Genomic DNA, 26590 nt, shown 5'->3' with positions numbered 1-26590 from the left:
ATGCATATTATAACCCTGTGGATGTTGTTGTGGCTAATATTAAGCAAACTGGTCATGCAGTCATCATTTAAAACACAGATGTGCACATGGTATAACCGCCTATGTATGTAGTGTTCTGTCAAAAACAAAAGACATATAAATATATCAACTATATGGTATAAACCATCAATAAATGAATATACAGCAGTTACACAATCATGTAACAAGTAAATGGAAAGATATTGTGTACATTGTTGCACCTGAGACATCATGTATTGCCAAAACAGCATCTACATATATATGGTGCTTGTGTATATGTAATGAGATTGTATGTTCTGAAGCATATGCAAATAAACGTGTAACCCGACACAATCTCGGAACATTGTCCAAAATCCTTAAATTATTATGTTCTGTAAACACAGAATCTATCTACACAAAATACATATAATTAGCAAGTACAGGACTTGTAATTAGTATTTACTGCCAGAGCAGAAACTATATTGCGTATATTAAGTTACATGTGATAAGGATTGGAGCTAACCGCAAAGTATACTGACAATGATTTATGCAGATTGATTCTAGATCAGAGGTTGCTCTTTGAGAAATATGCACTGGAGCAGAACAGAGACCCTTTGCAGGGACAATGGCTTATGGCTGATTTGCATGTACAATGTGAAATGGAACAATTATTACATAGCTGGTTAACCTTACAGAGTGGAACAGTTTTGCAATGTATATAGAGGTATGGCACAGAGATATTTTCTGTAGATCTACCCTCTGTTAAATTTGATATAATCACAGGGGGAACAGACATGTTAGACTCCATAAAAATAACAAAACTATTCAGCTATAACAATGTGAATAATGAACAACAAATGTTATATATTTAATGAGTAGCAAAAATAACTACTACTATAGCCACTTTCTAACACACCTCAGACCTTTTAAATAAGAACAGGCAAAGAGAGAAAACAGTGAAAGATTCACTGTAAGCTATATTAAAGTGAATGTAAATTTTGATGATAAAGTGCCCGTTTTTTAAAAACTCTATTAAAAACAGGGGCACTTCAATTCATCAAAATTTACATTTCACTTGTGTTGTGAAAATACTTAACTTTTAATCTTGACAGCCGCTGCATTGCATCCTCCGCCCGTCCCAAAGCCTCTTCCTGGGTCTAAAATGAGGAATCCGGCCTCCTCCAATCACAGCGTTGAATCAGACACTGATTCCCCTGGGGGGGAGCCGAGATTGGAGGATGACCGATCTGTAATTTATGACGTAGGAAGAGGCTTGCAACGACCGGGGGAAGCTGGAGCGGCTGTTAGGATTAAAAGGTAAGTATTTTCCCAACACGAGTGAAATGTACATTTTGATGAATTAAAGAGCCACTGTTTTTAATCAAATTTTAAAAAATGAGCATTTTATCATCAAAGTTTACATTCACTTTAAGCCAAACTGAGCTCCTACCCCTCAGCAGCTCTTGTGCAGGTACTCACCCCCCTCAGAAAACAATCTTTTGCAGACAGAGACAATAAAAAATGTAGTCGCAGAAGTTATCAGTTTGAAAAATCTTAATCTGCCCAGAGACATAAGCAGATAGCAATAGAAATGGGAGCCAATGGGAGGGGCAGATCTAATCAGCGTGACAGTCCCAGGCCCACAACAGGCCTAAACAAAGTGTTCAAAAGTAAAAAAAAAACAGTTTAATAAGTTAAAAACAGTTTAAAAAAAAATTACCCCTCACATAAACTCCCCTTTGTGTTGCCACCACAACTGCTGTGTTTCTGAAAGGATCACTGACTGCTGTGAGCAGTCAGAGGTCTCTTAAAGGGCCATAAACCAATTTTCAAAATGGAGTACAAAAGTGATTAAAAATGCTGCTGAAGGGTTGATAAGTATACCCTAATAAATAATCAGATCCTTTATTGTGAGAAATTACCTCACAAATTGTGTCTGCAGGTAGGCAGGCTAGTCCCCCAGTCATGATATACTTAACTAAAACAAGTACCTACTGATAACCTATGGGCTGTGCCAGCATAGTGTCTGTTGCTGTATCAAGTAGAGAGCCTATACAGTGCTTGTACATGTACAACAGAGGATGGCTAAGGACATGTCCCAGCGACACCTAAGGGTATTTATGGCTGAAATCCCATAGGGAGATCCTGCACACATAACAAGGTATCCCTATGCCCCGTCTCATTCAGTGTGCTGAAATCTTCTTTATGATGATCTTTCCTTACTGAATGAATCTGCGTCAGGGGTTAAGGGTCTCACATTGGTTTGAGCTCCAATGAAATCCATTTTTTCAATCAAATAGCTGGAGCACCTGAATCTTTAGCCTTTCCCCCTGCCAGTCCGAGAGGGGAGGTGGGAAAAGATTAAAGCTCTTGTGTGGGCTGCCTCCTCCTAGTGGCGGGAAGTATATCCCACATGTTATTGAATTCCTATGGAATCTTATCATCATACGTAATAATTTTTTTTTTAACGGGATCATCAATTACTGTTGGGCAAAGAGCACCACAGCAAAGCTGATAAATATCACTTCCCTTCCCGCAATCCCCAGTCATTCGACCGAAGGAAAAGGAGAGAAAGGAAATAACACAAAGGTGTAGAGGTGCCTGAGGTTGAGATAAAAAAAACTGTCTTAAATAATGGGCGGGGCCGTGGATTCACCATATCCAGAAATAAATAAATTTATCAGGTAAGCATACATTTTGTTTTCTTTCTTAAGATACGGTGAGTCTATGGGATCATCAATTACTGTTGGGAATCAATACCCAAGCCAGAGGACACAGATGATTAGGGAGGGACAAGACAGGGAACCTAAACAGAAGGCAACACCGCTTGAAGAACCTTTCTTCCAAAGGAAGCCTCTGCCGAGGCAAAAGTATCAAATTTATAAAATTTGGAAAAAGTATGCAAAGAGGACCAAGTTGCAGCCTTGCAAATCTGTTCCACAGAGGCCTAATTTTTGAAAGCCCAAGAAGAAGAAAAAGCTCTAGTGGAGTGAGCTATGATTCTCTCAGGAGGCTGCTGTCCAGCAGACTCATATGTCAAACGAATAGTAATTCTCAACCAGAGAAAAAGAGAAGTAGCAGTAGTTTTCTGACTCTTACGTCTCTCAGAGAAACAAACAATGCAGAAGACTGGCGAAAGTCCTTAGTCGTCTGAAAGTAGAATTTAAGAGCACGCACCACATCTAGGTTGTGCAACAAACGTTCCTTATGAGAAGAAGGGTTAGGACAGAGAGAAGGAACAACAATTTCCTGATTAATATTTCTATCCGAAACAATTTTAGGAAGAAATCCAAACTTGGTACGAAGAACTGCCTTATCTGCATGAAATATGAGATAAGGTGAATCACACTGCAAAGCTGAGAGTTCTGAGACTCTCCGAGCAGAAGTGATAGCAGTAAGAAACAAAACTTTCCAGGATAACAACTTAATATCTATGGAATGCATTGGATCAAACAGAGCCTGTTGCAAAACTTTAAGAACAAGGTTAAGACTCCAAGGTGGAGCAACAGATTTTAACACAGGCCTGATTCTGATCAAGGCCTGACTAAAGGATTGCACATCTGGCACGTCCACCAGACGCTTGTGCAACAAAATAGATAGGGCAGAGATCTGCCCCTTCAGAGTACTGACAGACAGACCCTTCTCCAGACCTTCCTGGATAAAAGACAAAATTCTTGGGATCCTGACCCTACTCCAAGAATATCCCTTAGACTCACACCAATAAAGATATTTACGCCATATCTTATGGTAAATCTTTCTAGTGACAGGCTTACGAGCCTGAATCATGGTCTCAATGACAGACTCAGAAAAACCACACTTAGCTAAAATCAAGCGTTTAATCTCCAAGCAGTTAGCTTCAGAGAAACAAGATTTGGATGAAGAAAGGGCTCCTGAATTAGAAGGTCCTTTCTCAGAGGAAGTCTCCACGGGGGTAAAGACGACATTTCCACCAGACCTGCGAGGCCCCGCCGGAGCTATAGGAATCACAGACGCTCTCTCCTGCTTGATCCGAGCAATGACTCGTGGAAGGAGAGCAAACGGAGGAAACAGATATGCCAACCTGAAGTTCCAAGGAACTGCCAGAGCATCTATCAGAAAGGCCTGAGGATCTCTCGACCTTGAACTGTACTACTTTGGGAGCTTGGAGTTCTGATGAGACACCATCAGTTCCAATTCCGGTAACCCCCATTTGGTTGTTAAACTGGAGAACACTTCTGGATGGAGAGTCTGTCTGCTCAGGAAATCCGCTTCCTAATTGTCCACTCTGGGAATGTGGATGGCAGATACACAGCAATTGTGAGCCTCTGCCCACTGAATGATTCGCACCACCTCCTTCATGGCTAAGGAACTCAGAGTTCCCTCCTGGTGATCGATGTAAGCCACTGAGGTTATGTTGTCCGACTGGAACCTGATAAACCGGGCTAAAGCCAGTTAAGGCCAAGCCATCAAGGCATTAAAGATCGCTCTCAACTCCAATATGTTTATGGGGAGAGCAGATTCCTCCTGAGACCAAAGTCCCTGCGCCTTCAACGAGTCCCAGACTGCTCCCCAGCCCAACAGGCTGGCGTCCGTGCTCACAATCATCCATGAGGGTCTCTGAAAGCATGTCCCCTGGGACAGATGTTCTTGAGACAGCCACAACGGCAGAGAGTCTCTTGTCGACTGATACAGAACTATCCTCTAAGACAGGTCTGTATAATCCTCGTTCCATTGACTGAGCATGTATAACTGAAGAGCTCTCAAATGGAATCAAGCAAAGGGAACTATGTCCATGGAAGCCACCATCAAACCAATTACCTCCATACATTGGGCCACTGATGGCCGTACCGCAGACTGTAGAGCTAGACAAGAGGAAAGAATTTTGGCTATTCTGACCTCCGTCAGAAATATTTTCATTGATAGTGAATCTATAATGGTTCCTAAGAAGGCCACCCTTGTAGTTGGAACAAGGGAACTTTTCTCCAAATTCACCTTCCACCCATGGGAGCGATGAAAAGACAACAAGATCTCTGTGTAAGATTTTGCTAGTTGAAAAGATGGCGCCTGATCCAAAATGTCGTCCAGATAAGGCGCCACTGCAATTCCCCGGGACCAAATTACTGCTAACAGAGCTCCCAGGACCTTTGAGAAAATTCTGGGAGCTGTGGCAAAGGCCAAATGGGAGCACTACAAATTGAAAGTGTTTGTCCAGATAGGCACATCTCAGAAATCTGTGATGATCCCTGTGAATGGGAACATGCAGGTACGCATCCTTCAGGTCTATGGTCGTCATGAATTGGCCCTTTGGAACCAGAGAAAGAATGGAACGGATAGTTGCCATCTTGAAGGACGGAACTCTGAGAAATTTGTTGAGGAACTTTAGATCTAGAATATGCCTGAAAGTTCCCTCTTTTTTGGGCACCACAAACAGGTTGAAATAGAACCATAGACCCTGTTTCTGTATTGGGACTGGAACGATCACTCCCAGGAGGGTAAGATCCTGTACACCTTTCAAGAACGCCTCTCTTTTTATCTTGTCTACAGATAAACTTGAGAGGTGGAATCTGCCTCTGGGAGGAAAGGTCTTGAATTCTAACTTGTAACCCTAGGAAACTATTTCCACGGCTCACGGGTCTGGGAAATCTCGTCCCCATGCTTGAGAATACTGAGAGAGTCTGTCCACCACTTGATCCAATCCTGGATAAGGGGCAATCCCTTCATGCTGACTTAGATTCAGCTAAGGGTTTCTTAGATTGCTTCCCCATGTTCCAAGACTGACTGGGCTTCCAAGAAGGCTTGGACTGATCCTGCTTGGTAGAGAAGAGGAAAGACTTACCTCTGAAGCTACAAAAGAAACAAAAATTACTCTGACGTCCTTTCAATTTGTTCTTCTTGTCTTGAAGCAGAAAGGATCCTTTATCACCCATAATATCGGAAATAATTTCTGCCAACCCTGGCCCAAACAAGTTCTTTCCCTTGTAAGGAATCGCCAAAAGCTTAGATTTTGAAGAAACATCTGCTGACCAAGATTTAAGCCATAGCGCTCAACACGCAAAAATTGCGAAACCAGATATTTTGGCCCCCAGCTTAATAACCTACAAAGAAGCGTCAGTAATAAAGGAATTGGCTAACCTAAGAGCCTTTATCCTGTCATGTATCTCCTCCAAAGGAGTCTCTGCTTGGAGGGACTTGGACAGTGCGTCAAACCAATATGCTGTCACACTTGTCACTGCAGCAATACACACCGCTGGTTGCCATTGTAAACCCTGATGAATATACATCTTCTTTAAGAAAGCCTCCAGCTTCTTGTCCATAGGGTCCTTGAAAGAGCAACTATCCTCAATAGGGATAGTAGTCATTTTGGCCAGGGTAGAGATTGCCCCTTCCACCTTGGGGACCGTCTGCCACGACTCCTTAATGGAGTCAGCTACTGGGAACATCTTCCTAAAGACCGGAGAGGGAGAAAAAGGGATTCCAGGTCATTCCCATTCACGGGCAATAATCTCCGAAGCACGTTCTGGCACTGGAAACACCTCCCCAGGAGAGGGTTCATCAAAGTATCTATTTAATTTGCTAGATTTCTTAGGGTTGACAATGACAGAAGTATTGGAGTCGTCCAAGGTAGCCAAAACCTCCTTTAACAAAACACAAAGGTGTTCAAGCTTGAATCTGAAGGAAACCACTTCAGCATCAGAAGAAAGAATTATACTATTCGAATCTGAGATTTCACCCTCAGAGGCTACCGAAGTATCCTCCTCTTCTGACTTATGTGAAAGAGTAACTTGGTTAGCCTGTACAGGATCAGAAACCTTACTCTCTGATTCTCTAATTTTCCTCTTACGTCTCCCCTGAAGCATGGTGATGGCAGCTAGCGCCTCAGATACCGCAGAGGATACCTGGGCAGCAATTTCAGTCTTCAAATACACTCCTTCAGGAGATTGTGAGGAACCTCAGGGCACTGCATGTGAGGGCAATAAAGATTGGGTCATTTGAGGAGAAGGCTGAGGCATTGCCTGAACAGCCTCAACCTTAGAGAATGGTGGCTCAGAAACAAAAAGTCTATCTTTGTACATTTAAGTTCTTTCAATACAAGAAGAACAAAAAGGCAAAAGGGGTTCAACTTGGGTATCCAAGCAAAGGCTGCATTTAATAGAAGGCATAGACTCTTAGTCCATATTGCAAGTAAGTTATACAAACAAACAAAAAAAAACTTGATACTATCCCTTTAAGATTAAAGTAAGTAAATCCCTTAACGGAACATAGAACAGACTTGAAAATTCAAATAAGTCTGAAAGACAAATAACAACCCCAAATTTGGCTTCTAGAAATTATCCCAAACCTCCTAAGCAGCCTCCACGCCAGCGCTATGCTGAGGTGCCTACCTGCTCCTCTCTACATGCTAGACTGAAGGCAGGGCAGATGGATGTAAATGGAGCAGCTTCAATGTGTGTAGAAGCCGTTACAGGAAAGACACTACAAGCTGCATCACCATATAGAAAAGCGCACACTTTTAGCATTCACTGGCGAATAGAGAAAGATCTGCCTCTCCTGTGACGTAAGAGGCGGTCCCGTCGGACATGCTAACACACGTACCCCTAGAATACACTGCAGCATTATTTATTAGCCCCAATGTACAAAATAAAAATGCTACACCAAGCCTAACATATTAAGTCACCAAACATTCATTAGGAACCCATCCTAACTAATCCAACTTTCTAAGTAATTTCACGCAGTCCCCTGCTTCCTGCCCATAAACATCCTGTGTCTCAGGAATGTTAAAGTCCCATATAAACTGCAATCCAATTAATGTAGTGCCAGAGTCCTTTCCATAAAAAATAAAAATGGCACTTACCTGCACCCTTGACTGTCCGGCATGAGGACAGCTCACCTGGCATGAGAGGAAGCCACTCCTCACAGAGACCTGTGGACACAAGAAGGAACAGAGTAAGCATATTCTGGCGTTCTATTTCAGGGCAGCAATCTGTTAGGAAAACACAGTGAGGCCCACCCCACAAGTTCCTAACTGCTTGAAAGCTACCACAGCCCTACTGAAGAGACTAACGTGGAGAACAGCAATACCCAATTTGTCAGGAAAGATCAGATCAGAAATTCTTGACACCAAAACTTCACCTCCTCCTTGCACATAAGGCAAAGAGAATGACTGGGGACTGTGGGAAGGGAAGTGATACTTAACAGCTTTGCTGTGGTGCTCTTTGCCTCCTCCTGCTGGCCAGGAGTGATATTCCCAACAGTAATTGATGATCCCGTGGATTCACCGTATCTTAAGAAAGATAATTTACCTCAAAATGTCCTCAGATACCACATTCCATTGTTAAGGGTCTTTAAGTAACCAATCAGGATGCATGCTCTAGGACTTGCATTACCTACTTTGTTTAAGGAAAGTGTGAGCTCAGCACTGAAGAAGATGATTGCAGACTCTTCCCGTTGACAGACTCTTGCACTGCAACTTCATTGATAATGTACTGAAGAAGAAGCACTCTACTGAGTTTGTAAAATGGTGACAGCTTTTCCTTTGCCACAGTCCACTGCCCAGTAGAGTTATAATTTGTGTAAACTAACTTAAAAATAATAAAAGTTATAGACGACAAACTACCAAAGGGCATAAGATCAAGTCAAAATATACCAGTTTTATGAAAATACATTGACATGTTTGTTGTAGAACTGGCCACAAAGCCCAACTATAAGTCAATGCACCCAAACAGCACCCTTTTCTTATACAACTTATAGTTGCATAACAAATTATACTGGGTAACTATAGTGTGTGTGTGTATATATATATATATATATATATATATATATATATATATATATATATATATATATATATATATATATATAATTGGGAAGAAGAAAAACGAGGAACTGCAAAACTCTTTTCCAAAGTGGGTAATTTATTGAGCAGATAGGTGGGAGACACAGTCACAGTGTGCAGGGTTGGATCTGACGTGTTTCCCGCATGTTCACATGCGCTTCATCAGAGATATATATATTGTATATATAAAAACAAAAATGTATGCTTACCTGATAAATTTATTTTTTTCTGGTCATGGAGAGTCCACGACATCATTCCAATTACTAGTGGGGTATTAACTCCTGGCCAGCAGGAGGAGGCAAAGAGCACCCCAGCAGAATTGTTAAGTGTCACTTCCCTTACTCATAATCCCCAGTCATTCGGCCGAAGGGAATTGGAAAAGAAGATAACACAAAGGTGTAGAGGTGTCTGAGGTCTAACAAAAAATACTATCTTATTTAAGGGTGGGGTTGTGGACTCTCCATGTCCTGAAAGAAAGAAATTTATCAGGTAAGCATAAATTTTGTTTTATTTCCTATGACATGGAGAGTCCATGACGTCATTCCACTTACTAGTGGGAACCAATACCCAAGCTAGAGGATATGGAATGAACAGGGAGGGAGAAAAAGGCAGGAGGACCTAAACAGAAGGCACCACCGCTTGAAGAACCTTTCTCCCAAAAGAAGCCTCAGCCGAGGCAAAAGTATCAAATTTGTAGAATTTGGAAAAGTATGCAGAGAGGACCATGCTGCCGCCTTGCAAATCTGTTCCACAGAAGCTTCATTTTTGACAGCCCTAGTGGAATGAGCCGTAATTCTCTCAGGAGGCTGCTGTCTAGCAGTCTCATAAGCCAAACGAATCAAATTTCTCAACTAGAGAGACAAAGTAGTAGAAGTAGTAGAAGTGGCCTTCTAAACCCCTATGCTTTCCAGAGAAAACAACAAATAGGGCAGAAGAATGCCGAAAATCTTCAGTAGCTTGTAAGTAAAATTTTAGAGCACACACACAACATCCAAGTTATGCAAAATACGATACTTACTATAAGAAGGATTAGGACAAAGAGAAGGAACAACGATTTCTTGATTAATGTTTCGATCCAAAACCAGTACGAAGGACCGCCTTATCTGCATGAAAAATAAGGTAAGGGGAATTACACTGTAGAGCCGAGAGTTCAGAAACTCTACGAGCAGAAGAAATAGCAACAAGAAACAAAACCTTCCAATATAATAACTTAATATCTATAGAATGCATTGGCTCAAATGGAACATGCTGCAAAACTTTGAGAACAAAGTTCAAGCTCCAAGGAGGAGCAACAGGTTTAAACACAGGCCTGATTCTGACCAAGGCCTGAAAAAAAGATTGAACATCTGGCACATCTGCCAGACGTTTGTGTAAAAGAATAGACAGTGCAGAAATCTGACCCTTCAAAGAACTGACTGACAAGCCCTTCTGTAGACCCTCCTGGAGAAAAGACAAAATTCTAGGAATTCTAACCCTGCTCCAAGAGAAACCCTTCGATTCACACCAATATAGGTATTTGCGCCATACCTTATGGTAAATCTTACGAGTAACTGGCTTGTGAGCCTGAAGCATGGTATCAATGACCAACTCCGAAAACCCACACTTAGCCAAAACTAAGCGTTCAATCTCAAAGCAGTCAGCTTCAGAAAAGCTAGATTTGGATGGAGGAAAGGACCCTGTGTTACAAGGTCCTTCCTCAGATGTAACCTACAAGGTGGAAGAGATGACATCTTCACCAGGTGCGCAAACCAGATCCTGCAAGGCCATACAGGAGCTATTAGAGTTACAGACGCCCTCTCCTGCTTGATACGAGCAATAACTCATGGAAGGAGACCAAACGGAGGAAACGGGTATACTAGACCGAAATCCCAAGGAACCACCAGAGTATCTCTTGACCTTGAACCGTACCTTGGAAGCTTGGCTTTCTGGCAAGACGCCATCAGATCCAACTCTGGAACCCCCCACCTGAGGGATATCCTGGTTAACACCTCCAGATGGAAAGCCCACTCTCCGAGATAAAAGGTCTGTCTGCTCAAAAAATCCGCCTCCCAGTTGTCCACTCCTGGAATGTGGATGGCAGAGAGAAGACAATTGTGAGCTTTCACCCACTGTATAATGTGCGTCACCTCCTTCATAGCAAGGGGACTCTGAGTTCCTCCTTGGTGGTTGATGTAAGCCACTGAGGTGATGTTGTCCGACTGGAATCTGATAAACCGGGCTAAAGACAGCTGAGGCCAAGCTATCAAGGCATTGAACCTTGCTCTCAACTCTAAGATGTTTATGGGAAGAGAGGACTCCTCCCCAGCCTAACGGGCTGGCGTCTGTGGTCACAATCACCCAGGAGGGTCTCCGGAAGCATGTGCCCTGAGACAGATGATTCTGTGAAACCCACCACGAGAGAGATTCTCTTGTTAGAGGATCCAGATCTATCCTCTGAGATAGATATGAATGGTTTCCGTTCTATTGACTGAGCAAGCATAGTTGCAGAGATCTCAGATGGAACCGAGCAAAAGGAATGATGTCCATTGAAGCAACCATCAGACCAATTACCTCCATGCATTGAGTCACCGATAGACGAACAGTAGACTGTAGAGAGAGACATCAATTGATGAGTTTTGATTGTCTGAACCAAGATGTCATCCAGGTAAGGCACCACCGCAACTCCCTGAGACCTGACTACTGCAAAAAGACCTCCCAGAACCTTTGTGAAAATTCTGGGAGCTGTGGCAAAGCCAAACGGAAGGGCAACAAATTGAAAGTGCTTGTCTAGAAAAGCGAATCTCAGGAACTGGCAATGATCCCTGTGAATAGGAACATGCAGATATGCGTCCTTCAGGTCTATGGTCGTCATGAACTGACCCTCTTGGATCAAAGGACGAATGGAACGAATGGTCTCCATCTTGAAGGACGGAACTCTGAGGAATTTGTTGAGAGATATTTAGGTCTAAAATGGGTCGAAAAGTTCCCTCTTTTTTGGGAACCACAAATAGATTTGAATAGAATCTTCAACCCTGTTCCTTTACCAGAACTGGAACAATCACCCCCAGGGAGGAAAGGTCCTGAACGCAGATTAAGAAGGCCTTTTTACCTGATTTGCAGATAATCTTGAGAGAATGAATTTGCCCCTGGGAGAACAAGTCTTGAATCCTATCTTGTAACCCTGAGATACTATGTCCACAGCCCAAAGATCTGGGACATTGCATATCCAAGCTTGACAAAAAAAGGAAAGCCTGCCCTCCACTCGATCCACTACCGGACCGGGGGAGGACCCTTCATGCTGATTTAACCTCAGATGAAGGCTTCTTTGACTGCTTCCCCTTATTCCAAGGCTGACTGGATCTCCAAGAGGACTTGGACTTTGAAGTTACTAAAGGAACGAAAATTAGAATTTTGGCGACCCTTAGCTCTATTCTTCTTGTCCTGAGGTAAAAAAGACCCCTTTCCACCTGTAATCTCAGAAATGATCCCCGCTAGACCAGGACCAAAAAGGGTCTTACCCTTATAAGGTATTGACAGGAGCTTGGACTTGGAAGTGACATCAGCTGACCAAGATTTTAGCCACAGAGCTCTGCGAGCTAGAACAGCGAAGCTAGACATCTTTGCTTCCAGTCTAATGACTTGCATATTGGCATCAGAGATAAAGGAATTGGCCAGCTTAAGGGTCTTAATCCTATCTTGGATCTCCTCTAACTAAGTCTCCTCTAAAATTAGCTCCGACAAGGCATCACACCAATAAGATGCTGCACTTGCTACCATAGCAATACTAGCAGCAGGTTGCCATTGTAATCCCTGATGAATATACATTTTCTTTAAATAAGGCTCAAGCTTTTTATCCATGGGATCCTTAAATGAACAGCTATCCTCTATAGGAATCGTAGTTCTTTTGGCCAGAGTAGAAATGGAGTCGGCAACAGGAAAAAAAAACAAAACAAAAAAAACGGGAGAAGGGGAAAAGGGAATCCCTGGTTTATTCCATTCCTGTGATATGATCTCTGACACACAGTCTGGAACAGGAAATACTTCAACAGAGGAAGGAACATCATAGTTTTTATTATGCTTAATAGATTTTTTAGGGTTGACAGCAACAGAAGGGTCAGAGTTGTCCAAAGTAGCCAGTACCTCCTTTAGAAATAAATAAAGGTGTTCAAGCTTAAATCTGAAGTTTACTTCTTCAGAATCACAGGATTTACACTGTCAGAATCTGAGATCTCACCCTCAGAAGTTACCGAGGTATCCTCCTCATCCGACTTATGGGGGAGGTCAACCATCGCAGAAGATGGACCAGACACCTTATTAGCAGAAATAAGAAAAGCAGAAAAGTTCAGTTTAGGACAAGAGTATATAAACTGACCTAATAAACATTAGGTATTCACTCGCTATTACACTAAACTTTTGATGAGTGGGTAGTGCTATATCCTTAACACAGGTAGAAGCTATAGAGTAAGAGCACAGACAACCAATCAGAATGTGGGTAGGCGTATAAAGCATCTCAGGTGTGAAAGACAATAAAGTGTCTATGAATAAGGCCACTTGGGGCCGAAACGCGTCAGACTAGTCTGTGCCATTGCCTGTGCCTTGTTTTTAACATTGTGTGCCATGTTTTAACTCTTGGAAGAATAAAGAGAAGTTTCTTTTACCAACCGGTATCTCTGGTATATATTGTATGTGATGCCATTGAGGCTTGGGACGTTTGAGGAGAAAGTTGTGGCATATCCTGAACAGCATTATCCTGAGAGACAACAGGCTCAGAAGGGAGTAATTTATCTTTATATTTTAGGGTCCTAGCTAAACATGAGGAACAAAATTGCATAGGCGATACAATTTGGTCTTCTAAACATAAACATTTATCAAGTGAAATTAAATAAACTCCTGTTCAGTGTCCATGGCTAAGATAGAGCCCAAAATAAATAATGACCAAAAAAATTGAAAATTTAACTGGCACTTTAAGAAGCTAATTCAGAGCGCAATACTGCTAAGTATGGAAAGAAAGAAAAACAGAATTTATGTTTACCTGATAAATTTCTTTCTCCAACGGTGTGTCCGGTCCACGGCGTCATCCTTACTTGTGGGATATTCTCTTCCCCAACAGGAAATGGCAAAGAGCCCAGCAAAGCTGGTCACATGATCCCTCCTAGGCTCCGCCTACCCCAGTCATTCGACCGACGTTAAGGAGGAATATTTGCAAAGGAGAAACCATATGGTACCGTGGTGACTGTAGTTAAAGAAAATAAATTATCAGACCTGATTAAAAAACCAGGGCGGGCCGTGGACCGGACACACCGTTGGAGAAAGAAATTTATCAGGTAAACATAAATTCTGTTTTCTCCAACATAGGTGTGTCCGGTCCACGGCGTCATCCTTACTTGTGGGAACCAATACCAAAGCTTTAGGACACGGATGAAGGGAGGGAGCAAATCAGGTCACCTAAATGGAAGGCACCACGGCTTGCAAAACCTTTCTCCCAAAAATAGCCTCAGAAGAAGCAAAAGTATCAAACTTGTAAAATTTTGTAAAAGTGTGCAGTGAAGACCAAGTCGCTGCCCTACATATCTGATCAACAGAAGCCTCGTTCTTGAAGGCCCATGTGGAAGCCACAGCCCTAGTGGAATGAGCTGTGATTCTTTCGGGAGGCTGCCGTCCGGCAGTCTCGTAAGCCAATCTGATGATGCTTTTAATCCAAAAAGAGAGAGAGGTAGAAGTTGCTTTTTGACCTCTCCTTTTACCTGAATAAACAACAAACAAGGAAGATGTTTGTCTAAAATCCTTTGTAGCATCTAAATAGAATTTTAGAGCGCGAACAACATCCAAATTGTGCAACAAACGTTCCTTCTTTGAAACTGGTTTCGGACACAGAGAAGGTACGATAATCTCCTGGTTAATGTTTTTGTTAGAAACAACTTTTGGAAGAAAACCAGGTTTAGTACGTAAAACCACCTTATCTGCATGGAACACCAGATAAGGAGGAGAACACTGCAGAGCAGATAGTTCAGAGACTCTTCTAGCAGAAGAAATCGCAACTAAAAACAAAACTTTCCAAGATAATAACTTAATATCAACGGAATGTAAGGGTTCAAACGGAACCCCCTGAAGAACTGAAAGAACTAAATTGAGACTCCAAGGAGGAGTCAAAGGTTTGTAAACAGGCTTGATTCTAACCAGAGCCTGAACAAAGGCTTGAACATCTGGCACAGCTGCCAGCTTTTTGTGAAGTAATACCGACAAGGCAGAAATCTGTCCCTTCAGGGAACTTGCAGATAATCCTTTTTCCAATCCTTCTTGAAGAAAGGATAGAATCCTAGGAATCTTAACCTTGTCCCAAGGGAATCCTTTAGATTCACACCAACAGATATATTTTTTCCAAATTTTGTGGTAAATCTTTCTAGTTACAGGCTTTCTGGCCTGAACAAGAGCATTGATAACAGAATCTGAGAATCCTCGCTTCGATAAAATCAAGCGTTCAATCTCCAAGCAGTCAGCTGGAGTGAAACCAGATTCGGATGTTCGAACGGACCCTGAACAAGAAGGTCTCGTCTCAAAGGTAGCTTCCAAGGTGGAGCCGATGACATATTCACCAGATCTGCATACCAAGTCCTGCGTGGCCACGCAGGAGCTATCAAGATCACCGACGCCCTCTCCTGATTGATCCTGGCTACCAGCCTGGGGATGAGAGGAAATGGCGGGAACACATAAGCTAGTTTGAAGGTCCAAGGTGCTACTAGTGCATCCACTAGAGCCGCCTTGGGATCCCTGGATCTGGCCCCGTAGCAAGGAACTTTGAAGTTCTGACGAGAGGCCATCAGATCCATGTCTGGAATGCCCCACAGGTGAGTGACTTGGGCAAAGATTTCCGGATGGAGTTCCCACTCCCCCGGATGCAATGTCTGACGACTCAGAAAATCCGCTTCCCAATTTTCCACTCCTGGGATGTGGATAGCAGACAGGTGGCAGGAGTGAGACTCCGCCCATAGAATGATTTTGGTCACTTCTTCCATCGCTAGGGAACTCCTTGTTCCCCCCTGATGGTTGATGTACGCAACAGTTGTCATGTTGTCTGATTGAAACCGTATGAACTTGGTCCTCGCTAGCCGAGGCCAGGCCTTGAGAGCATTGAATATCGCTCTCAGTTCCAGAATATTTATCGGTAGAAGAGATTCTTCCCGAGACCAAAGACCCTGAGCTTTCAGGGATCCCCAGACCGCGCCCCAGCCCATCAGACTGGCGTCGGTCGTGACAATGACCCACTCTGGTCTGCGGAACGTCATCCCTTGAGACAGATTGTCCAGGGACAGCCACCAACGGAGTGAGTCTCTGGTCCTCTGATTTACTTGTATCTTCGGAGACAAGTCTGTATAGTCCCCATTCCACTGACTGAGCATGCACAGTTGTAATGGTCTTAGATGAATGCGCGCAAAAGGAACTATGTCCATCGCCGCTACCATCAACCCGATCACTTCCATGCACTGAGCTATGGAAGGAAGAGGAACGGAATGAAGTATCCGACAAGAGTCTAGAAGTTTTGTTTTTCTGGCCTCTGTTAGAAAAATCCTCATTTCTAAGGAGTCTATAATTGTTCCCAAGAAGGGAACCCTTGTTGACGGGGATAGAGAACTCTTTTCCACGTTCACTTTCCAGCCGTGAGATCTGAGAAAGGCCAGGACAATGTCCGTGTGAGCCTTTGCTTGAGGAAGGGACGACGCTTGAATCAGAATGTCGTCCAGGTAAGGTACTACTGCAATGCCCCTTGGTCTTAGCACCGCTAGAAGGGACCCTAGTACCTTTGTGAAAATCCTTGGAGCAGTGGCTAATCCGAAAGGAAGCGCCACGAACTGGTAATGTTTGTCCAGGAATGCAAACCTTAGGAACCGATGATGTTCCTTGTGGATAGGAATATGTAGATACGCATCCTTTAAATCCACCGTGGTCATGAATTGACCCTCCTGGATGGAAGGAAGAATAGTTCGAATGGTTTCCATCTTGAAAGATGGAACCTTGAGAAACTTGTTTAAGATCTTGAGATCTAAGATTGGTCTGAACGTTCCCTCTTTTTTGGGAACTATGAACAGATTGGAGTAGAACCCCATCCCTTGTTCTCTTATTGGAACAGGATGAATCACTCCCATTTTTAACAGGTCTTCTACACAATGTAAGAACGCCTGTCTTTTTATGTGGTCTGAAGACAACTGAGACCTGTGGAACCTCCCCCTTGGGGGAAGTCCCTTGAATTCCAGGAGATAACCCTGGGAGACTATTTCTAGCGCCCAAGGATCCAGAACATCTCTTGCCCAAGCCTGAGCGAAGAGAGAGAGTCTGCCCCCCACCAGATCCGGTCCCGGATCGGGGGCCAATATTTCATGCTGTCTTGGTAGCAGTGGCAGGCTTCTTGGCCTGCTTTCCCTTGTTCCAGCCTTGCATTGGTCTCCAAGCTGGCTTGGCTTGAGAAGTATTACCCTCTTGCTTAGAGGACGTAGCACTTTGGGCTGGTCCGTTCTTACGAAAGGGACGAAAATTAGGTCTATTTTTCGCCTTGAAAGGCCGATCCTGAGGAAGGGCGTGGCCCTTACCCCCAGTGATATCCGAGATAATCTCTTTCAAGTCAGGGCCAAACAGCGTTTTCCCCTTGAAAGGAATGTTTAGTAGCTTGTTCTTGGAAGACGCATCAGCCGACCAAGATTTCAACCAAAGCGCTCTGCGCGCCACAATAGCAAACCCAGAATTCTTAGCCGCTAACCTAGCCAATTGCAAAGTGGCGTCTAGGGTGAAAGAATTAGCCAATTTGAGAGCATTGATTCTGTCCATAATCTCCTCATAAGGAGGAGAATCACTATCGAGCGCCTTTATCAGCTCATCAAACCAGAAACATGCGGCTGTAGTGACAGGGACAATGCATGAAATTGGTTGTAGAAGGTAACCCTGCTGAACAAACATCTTTTTAAGCAAACCTTCTAATTTTTTATCCATAGGATCTTTGAAAGCACAACTATCCTCTATGGGTATAGTGGTGCGTTTGTTTAAAGTAGAAACCGCTCCCTCGACCTTGGGGACTGTCTGCCATAAGTCCTTTCTGGGGTCGACCATAGGAAACAATTTTTTAAATATGGGGGGAGGGACGAAAGGAATACCGGGCCTTTCCCATTCTTTATTAACAATGTCCGCCACCCGCTTGGGTATAGGAAAAGCTTCTGGGAGCTCCGGCACCTCTAGGAACTTGTCCATTTTACATAGTTTCTCTGGGATGACCAACTTTTCACAATCATCCAGAGTGGATAATACCTCCTTAAGCAGAATGCGGAGATGTTCCAACTTAAATTTAAATGCAATTACATCAGGTTCAGCCTGTTGAGAAATGTTCCCTGAATCAGAAATTTCTCCCTCAGACAAAACCTCCCTGGCCCCCTCAGATTGGGTTAGGGGCCCTTCAGAGATATTAATATCAGCGTCGTCATGCTCTTCAGTAACTAAAACAGAGCAGCCACGCTTACGCTGACAAGGGTTCATTTTGGCTAAAATGTTTTTGACAGAATTATCCATTACAGCCGTTAATTGTTGCATAGTAAGGAGTATTGGCGCGCTAGATGTACTAGGGGCCTCCTGAGTGGGCAAGACTCGTGTAGACGAAGGAGGGAATGATGCAGTACCATGCTTACTCCCCTCACTTGAGGAATCATCTTGGGCATCATTGTCATTATCACATAAATCACATTTATTTAAATGAACAGGAATTCTGGCTTCCCCACATTCAGAACACAGTCTATCTGGTAGTTCAGACATGTTAAACAGGCATAAACTTGATAATAAAGTACAAAAAACGTTTTAAAATAAAACCGTTACTGTCACTTTAAATTTTAAACTGAACACACTTTATTACTGCAATTGCGAAAAAACATGAAGGAATTGTACAAAATTCACCAAATTTTCACCACAGTGTCTTAAAGCCTTAAAAGTATTGCACACCAAATTTGGAAGCTTTAACCCTTAAAATAACGGAACCGGAGCCGTTTTAACACTTTAACCCCTTTACAGTCCCTGGTATCTGCTTTGCTGAGACCCAACCAAACCCAAAGGGGAATACGATACCAAATGACGCCTTCAGAAAGCCTTTTCTAAGTATCAGAGCTCCTCTCACATGCGACTGCATGCCATGCCTCTCAAAAACAAGTGCGCCACACCGGCGCGAAAATGAGGCTCTGCTTATGCTTTGGGAAAGCCCCAGAGAAATAAGATGTCTAATACAGTGCCTGCCGATATTATAATATCAATATACCCAGATAAAATGATTCCTCAAGGCTAAATATGTTTTAAAAATGAATCGATTTAGCCCAGAAAAGTCTACCATCATTAATAAGCCCTTATGAAGCCCTTATTTACCATCGTAATAAACATGGCTTACCGGATCCCATAGGGAAAAATGACAGCTTCCAGCATTACATCGTCTTGTTAGAATGTGTCATACCTCAAGCAGTAAGAGACTGCACACTGTTCCCCCAACTGAAGTTAATTGCTCTCAACAGTCCTGTGTGGAACAGCCATGGATTTTAGTTACGGTGCTAAAATCATTTTCCTCATACAAACAGAAATCTTCATCTCTTTTCTGTTTCTGAGTAAATAGTACATACCAGCACTATTTTAAAATAACAAACTCTTGATTGAATAATAAAAACTACAGTTAAACACTAAAAAACTCTAAGCCATCTCCGTGGAGATGTTGCCTGTACAACGGCAAAGAGAATGACTGGGGTAGGCGGAGCCTAGGAGGGATCATGTGACCAGCTTTGCTGGGCTCTTTGCCATTTCCTGTTGGGGAAGAGAATATCCCACAAGTAAGGATGACGCCGTGGACCGGACACACCTATGTTGGAGAAACAAAAATACATCTCAGCCAGACTGAGGTGTCCTACCGTAACCGCTAGCTGCAGAATTAAAAAACAAATGAAGAGCTCAAACGAGGTCCCCACAAATGCCACAGACGAAGACTCACAGGGAATGACACTGCTTCATTCAGCGTATAAGCGGAAGAGCGGGCTGTCACGTGAGCGGCAGCACAACAAACGTTTCTCTGCAGACTCTAACAGTTACAATCCCAATATTAATAAAAACGTTCAAAAACACTGTCAAACACTTTCTCCTAGCATTTCTCATAAATTAAGAAATCCTTCTGTCTCCTGGCCCAGAGGAACCGTCCCATAAAAAATAGAGGAAGAGTAAACCCCTTAGTCTCCTTCACATACTAATAGTGCCTGCACACTGCCCCAATAAATCCTTAACAAGGATCAAATAAGTGCCTTTTTTTATTATTTTTTTAAATAGTGCAAGATAAATTCCTGAAAGTGCAAGTCTCCAATACCTAGAAGACAAAAGCACTTACCTGCATATCCAACTGTCGGGCAGGAAGACAGCTTACAAGGCGTGAAAGGACACATACGCCTATCAGAGACCTGTAGAAAAAGAAAGAACAGAGTAACCAACTCTGGCTTTCTATAACAAGGGTAGCAACAATGTTAGAAACAAAGCAAGGATAACCTTACCACCTTCTTACTGCTAAAAGCCACCGCTACTCTTACTAAAGAGATTGACGTGGACACAGCTAAACCCCAAACTTTGCTTGCAGGAAAAAAATACCCATAAAAGGATTAAATATGTTCAGACACCAACTTTGCATGTCCTCCATTGATAGAGGCAAAGAGAATGACTGGGTGTTATGGGTAAGGGAAGTAACACATAATAGCTCTGCTGGGGTGCGCTTTGCCTCCTCCTGCCGGCCAGGAATGACTCTCCATGTCATAGGAAATAAATATTTATATAACACACACACACTCTGTATGTATATATGTGTGTGTGTGTGTGTATATATATATATATATATATATATATATATACACACACATATATATACACATACATATTCACACAGACACACAAACACACAAAAACACTCAGGAATAATATATAGCAAAATAGTTCCTGTGAAAAAGTAACGCTTTGGTTCTTTAATGTTAATGCTAACCGGAAGCATAGAATACAGCATAGAATACAGCAGTCAAAAAACCTGGTAACATCATTGAACTGTGAATGTGTGTTGCTTCTGCCACATGGTGCGATAATATTTAAGCTTCAAGATAGAGGTGCCCTATATGAAGATGCAGAGCTTTACCAATAAGCATCTGAAAGGGGTTAAAATCAGAGAATACCTTTAAAGAGAGCTACCAGTACAGGAGGAAAAATAATATCTTGGTGAGCAGTAACCAAGCACAACAGTTTAATGTCACTTTAAAAGGCCACTGTACTCAAAACCATTTTATAAACCATATGAAAAGCATAAATTTAAAGGAATATGAAACCCAATTTTTTTCTTTCATGATTCGGATAGAACATGCAATTTTAAACAACTTTATCATAGTAACAACTGTTTAAAGTTTAATTTACTGTAACCTACCAACAGCTGCTCATTGACACACAGGTAATTGCTACTAATCCTCAATAAGCATTAGCAGAAATGGTCTGCCAATGAGTATTAGTATATAAAAAAGTGACTATCACCTTTATTCTTAATCTCTCATGCTTGATATTGAGGTCATACAGGCTAACGTCCTCACCAGGCCTGTGAATTATTGGTTATCCTGGTGTTTTGCTCTATAAAATACAGCTAAACGTATGACCTACAATTAGACTTTTGCAGGGCAAATTCTCACATCTCCACTAATTAATTAGACTCATGATATTTATACTACAGGTTTATGTTTGTTGTTAATGTTCACTGATAATGTTAATAAAATGAAAACAAAGACAAAGATCCACGTTTCTAGAAATAATCCTTACAATGACTTTATTTATGAGAAAGACAGTTAAAGGATCCAACTTATATTTTGACACCATAAATACATCCTAGGATCATGTCAACCGTGTATGATTATAAAGGATAATGTTGGACAGTAACAAATTGTTGGCCAATTTGCTCCTTCAGGACATACTCAAATTATTATATTGCCTCATTTATTTAAATGTATATGTTTGTATTCTGTATACCTTGTATCTTCTTTTCAATAGCATATAAGTTAAAAAAAATTTGACCATCAACCAATCAGTATTAGTAGGAAGTAGATAACAAATATACTTGTTTAAAGGGACACTAAACCCAATTTTTTCTTTCTTTCATGATTCAGATAGAGCATGCAATTTTAAGCAACTTTCTAATTTACTCCTATTATCAATCTTTCTTCGTTCTCTTGCAATCTTTTGAAAAAGCAGTATTGTAAGCTTAAGAGTCGGCCCGTTTTTGGTTCAGCATCTGAGTAGCGCTTCCTGATTGGTGGTTAAATGTAGCAAACCAACCAGCAAGCTCTAACCAGGTGCTGAAACAAAAAATGGGCTGGCTCCTTACCTTACCTTTCTGCATTTTCAAATAAAGATATCAAGAGAACAAAGAAAAATTGATAATAGGACAACATTAGAAAGGTGCTTAAAATTGCATGATCTATCTGAATCATGAAAGAAAAAAATGTGGGTTTAGTGTCCCTTTAACTTCACATTAAAAGGGATAGTATAGTCAAAAATAAAACTTTGTGATTCAGATAGAGCATGCACTTTTAAGCAAGTTTCTAATTTACTCCTATTATCAATTATTCTTTGTTCTCTTGATATCTTCATTTCAAAAAGTTGGAAAGTAAGCTTAGGGAGAGCATGTCCATTTTTGGTTTAGCACCTGGGTAGCTCTTGCTGATTGGATAGCTACATTTAGATACCAATCAGCAAGCGCTACCCAGGTGCTGAACCAAAAATGGGCCGGCTTCTAATCTTACATGCCAGCTTTTTTAAATAAGATACCAAGAGAATGAAGAAACATTCATAATAGGAGTAAATTAATAAGTTGCTTAAAATTGCTGCTCTATCTGAATCATGAAAGTCAAGTTTGACTATACTATCCCTTTAAGTTTAGAAGTGTCCCTTTATATGGGAGACATCTTTTTTGGAGAGCAGTGTCCCTTTAAATGCTAATAACTAATTATAAAATTAGACTTGTGCATGGCCGAAAAATTCGTTTTGGTTCGATTCGAATTCGGAAAAATTAGAATGAATTTGTTTCGGAATCGAATAAATTCGGCTGGATTTGGTTCGGTTCGATTCGTAAATTCGGTATGTGTTAGGTGGGATGTGCTGTGTATTAGACTAGTATTATGTACTGTATATTAGGTGTAACCCATAGCAGAGTGATATAACCTAATATACTGTACAATACTAGTGTAATCCATGGCCATCCGAATGTAACAAATAAATCCGAACTAATTTGGATTTATTCAGTAGATTCGGTACTACCGTAATTCGGAAATTCGAATCGATCCGAATCTCCGAATTTAACAAATTCGGCCGAATTTTAATTCGGAATGAATCGAAACGCACATGTCTATATAAAATACAAAACATTTTGAAGAACAAATTGCCAAAAGTCAATTTTATTTTCAGCTAATGTCTTTGCAAATAAGTAAAACAGGCCACACACAATAATATATACAGTTTACATCCTTACCTGCAGGCCGGGCTTGTTCATTTGTGATGTAAGATTCATGGGCTCCCTCTCGAGAGCTTGCAACATCCTAAACATATCTATGGTCAACTCACTAAACTTGACCTGTAGCAAAAAACAAACAAACAAACAAACAAACTGTATTATAAAGATTCACACTTAGAAATAAACCAATGTAGCTTTTAGCAACATTCTAAAAACATCATTAATTTCTCATTATGAATTAACAAAATGTAATAACACACGCTCACAAATTTCAAAGGGCCAATAATGCATTATGTATTTATGTAACAAAATGTATGTTTACCTGATAAATTAATTTGTTTCATGGTGGTGCAAGTCCATTACTCCTGGGATTTAACTCCTAGCTACTGTGAGCAGGCAAAGATTCACAAAACTCCCAGACCACTCAATCCATCCAACCCCTCTGAAAAGCTTTACCAGCCTTACATATAGGTAATCAAGAGAAGTAGAAAGAATGGAATGGGAAGTCTCGAAAACTCTCACCACCATGAAATTAATCAGGTAAGCAAAAATGTTGTTTACTTTTATAAGGTTGTGAGAGTCCATTACTTCTGGGAACTAATATCCAAACTGTGGAGTCCACAAATAATTTGGGGGGTAAAACATTTTTTGAGAAAAAGACAAGCACCTAATTTTCAGAAACTGCTGCCTACAGGACTTTCGTACCAGAAGCAGCTTCAGAAGAAGAGAAAAAGTATCAAAGTGGTAGAATTTAGTAGTATGTACAGTATAGATGACCATGTTGCTGCCTTAAAATTTTGTTATATAGAAGTTTCATTTTTGAAGTCCAAGAAGAGTCAAATGGGCTGTAATGGGGGCTTTCCTGCCTCCAAGTAAGCCTTGTAAATCAATAATTTTAACCAAGAAGCAAAAGTAACAGTTGTAGCCTTCTGGCCTTTGCCTGGAGCCCAGAAATGAATGAACAGATTAGAGCAGGGGTATCAAGCTCATTGTATACAAGGGGGGGGGGGGGGTGTCACTGGCCAATTGTTTTCCCATGGGGGCCACTTGAACAGAGGGAGTAGTCAACAATAGACATACACAGTATATTTATCTTGTGAGTGCCAAGGGAAGTGATCATTCTAGAATGAATGAAATAAATAAATGATGCTTACCTGATAATTTTCTTTTCTTCAGATGGAAAGAGTCCACAGCTGCATTCATTACTTATGGGAAATAAGAATCTGGCCACCAGGAGGAGGCAAAGACACCCCAGCCAAAGGCTTAAATACTCCTCCCACTCCCATCATACCGCAGTCATTCTGCCGAGGAACAAGGAACAGTAGAAGAAATATCAGGGTGAAAAGGTGCCAGAAGAATAAAAAATACAGACGCCCCACATAAAAAATACGGGTGTGGAGCTTTGGACTCTTTCCATCTGAAGAAAAAAAAATGATCAGGTAAGCATAATTTATGTTTTTCTTCATAAATGGAAAGAGTCCACAGCTGCATTCATTACTTTTGGGAAAACAATACCCAAGCTATAGAGGACACTGAATGCCAAAACAGGAGAGTACAAGAGGCGGCCAATTCTGAGGGCACCAGGCCTGAAATCACTACCCAACAAAACCCTGCTTCGTCCGAAGCCGAGAACATTGAAAGGAAAAAGCCCCAAGGACACTGACCTGCAGATAGTCCAGAAGCCTAGCTAGAGACCGCAAAATCAGACTCAACTGAGCCAACAGTCCTCCAGGAGACACCGTCGCCCAGCGGTCGGCCCCCAACCACACACCCCTTACTAGCGAAGGGAACACCAGCCCAAAAACACCCAAAGGGACAGGGCAAGAAAAATCAAAGGAAATCGAAAGGACACCACAAAATTCCATAAAGGGAACCCCTAGAACAAGCCCAGCTCATAAAGAGCCAAAGGGGTCTAAAACAAATAAGGGGAGGCAAAGCCCAGACCAACATAACACAAGGTCTAGGACCGGCCATCCGAACAGCGAGTGGAAGCCCCAAAACCACAACTGAAGACTTATCCTCAATTCGTCAGCACTTAGAATACTGAAGTATTCAACACAAATACGTGTAGCAGAACTAGACGAGGTAAACACCTGAGTCAAGAACACGCCGCTGTCATCAGGAAGACCCAGAGAGAGAATACTTTACTAAGAAGTAAAATGCGGCTAAACAAGATATCGGAGTGTAAAAACTCCACGACAGAAGCACCCTCTAGGCAATCCCAGCCGCCTGACCGACACATAGGTCTCAAAAGGGGAGAAGTAGAGAACCTCAACTAGGCCCATTACACCCCCGAGGAACAACATCTCAGGACCTACTCCCAGCCGGGCCAGCCCAAACGTCAGTAGGTCCGAAACAGGGGAACAGAAAAACCCTGACACCTGCTCACAAAAGAGCAGCAAAAATGGCTTCAGTCATTCCACAGAGCTCGGTAACCCCCCGAAGCTCCATAAGACAGTCGAAAAGGCCGAAGACCCAGAAGAGACTAGCAAGGCCCATCATGACACAGAGCCAGCAAGACTCCAGATAGAACAGAACAACCCAGAGAGCATGCCTCTCTCTGAATAGGTTAAACCATCTGTTCCATCCCCTGAATCTAGGAAAAGTCCTAAACAAGGCCTCCATAGGAGAACAAAGCCCCCCTAAGAAAAAGAAGGCCATTAGAAACAGAGGACCTGCCGACGAGGCACAAGGCCACAGGCTGAATAAGAGAGCACTCTCCAACGCAGATGAACCTGGAAGGAATCCCCTGAATACTTAGCGCATAGAAGGGTGCATTAGCTGCAGCGGTTACCCTATAACCCTTCACCTGCAGAACCGCAAAGCCATCAGGTTACTTTAGCAAACCGTCCAAAGGAAACCGTTCATTGAGCGTAGGCAAAGCCAATGAGTATCAAAATACAAACTGCACAGCAGGGACACCACTGGTGACTCCCTTGGTGGCCCTTCTTGGGATTGAACCAGGGATTCCAGCTTGCTCTGTCTGTGCCACTAGAAGATGTTTCACTCAGTAAATCTGGCCAATGGTGACCAGATCTACTAGCCAGACCAAAGGTCATAGTCCAAATTCCAGGAACAGGAGAACCCCGAACCGGCCCTAGAACCTGAAAAGATCGGTAACAAGCCGCAACAGGATCCAAAAGGGAAAACACTGAGCAAAAGCCTCAGCAACCGGAGGAACCAGGGCGATGACAGGTTTGAGTCCCCAATTGTTCTTTTGGTCTCCTAAACAGAGTCCAAAAGAACTCTCTCAAAGGAAAATTCAGGTCCCCAAAGGAGAC

General features: G+C 42.2%; 1 protein-coding gene across 2 annotated transcripts in view; it reads right to left on the bottom strand.

Annotated features, from left to right (window-relative positions):
- Window positions 1-26590, bottom strand: part of SCAI (suppressor of cancer cell invasion) — a 573395-nt gene that overhangs the window by 221164 nt on the left and 325641 nt on the right. For both annotated transcript variants that reach the window (XM_053695796.1, XM_053695797.1), the window contains exon 9: window positions 23328-23429. In XM_053695796.1, coding sequence (XP_053551771.1) covers window positions 23328-23429 — 102 coding nt within the window. The remainder of the gene's footprint in view (window positions 1-23327; window positions 23430-26590) is intronic.

This window comes from Bombina bombina, chromosome 12, assembly GCF_027579735.1.
Source record: "Bombina bombina isolate aBomBom1 chromosome 12, aBomBom1.pri, whole genome shotgun sequence".
Taxonomy (NCBI): Eukaryota; Metazoa; Chordata; class Amphibia; order Anura; family Bombinatoridae; genus Bombina; species Bombina bombina.
This window is presented reverse-complemented; position numbering and strand designations above follow the sequence as displayed.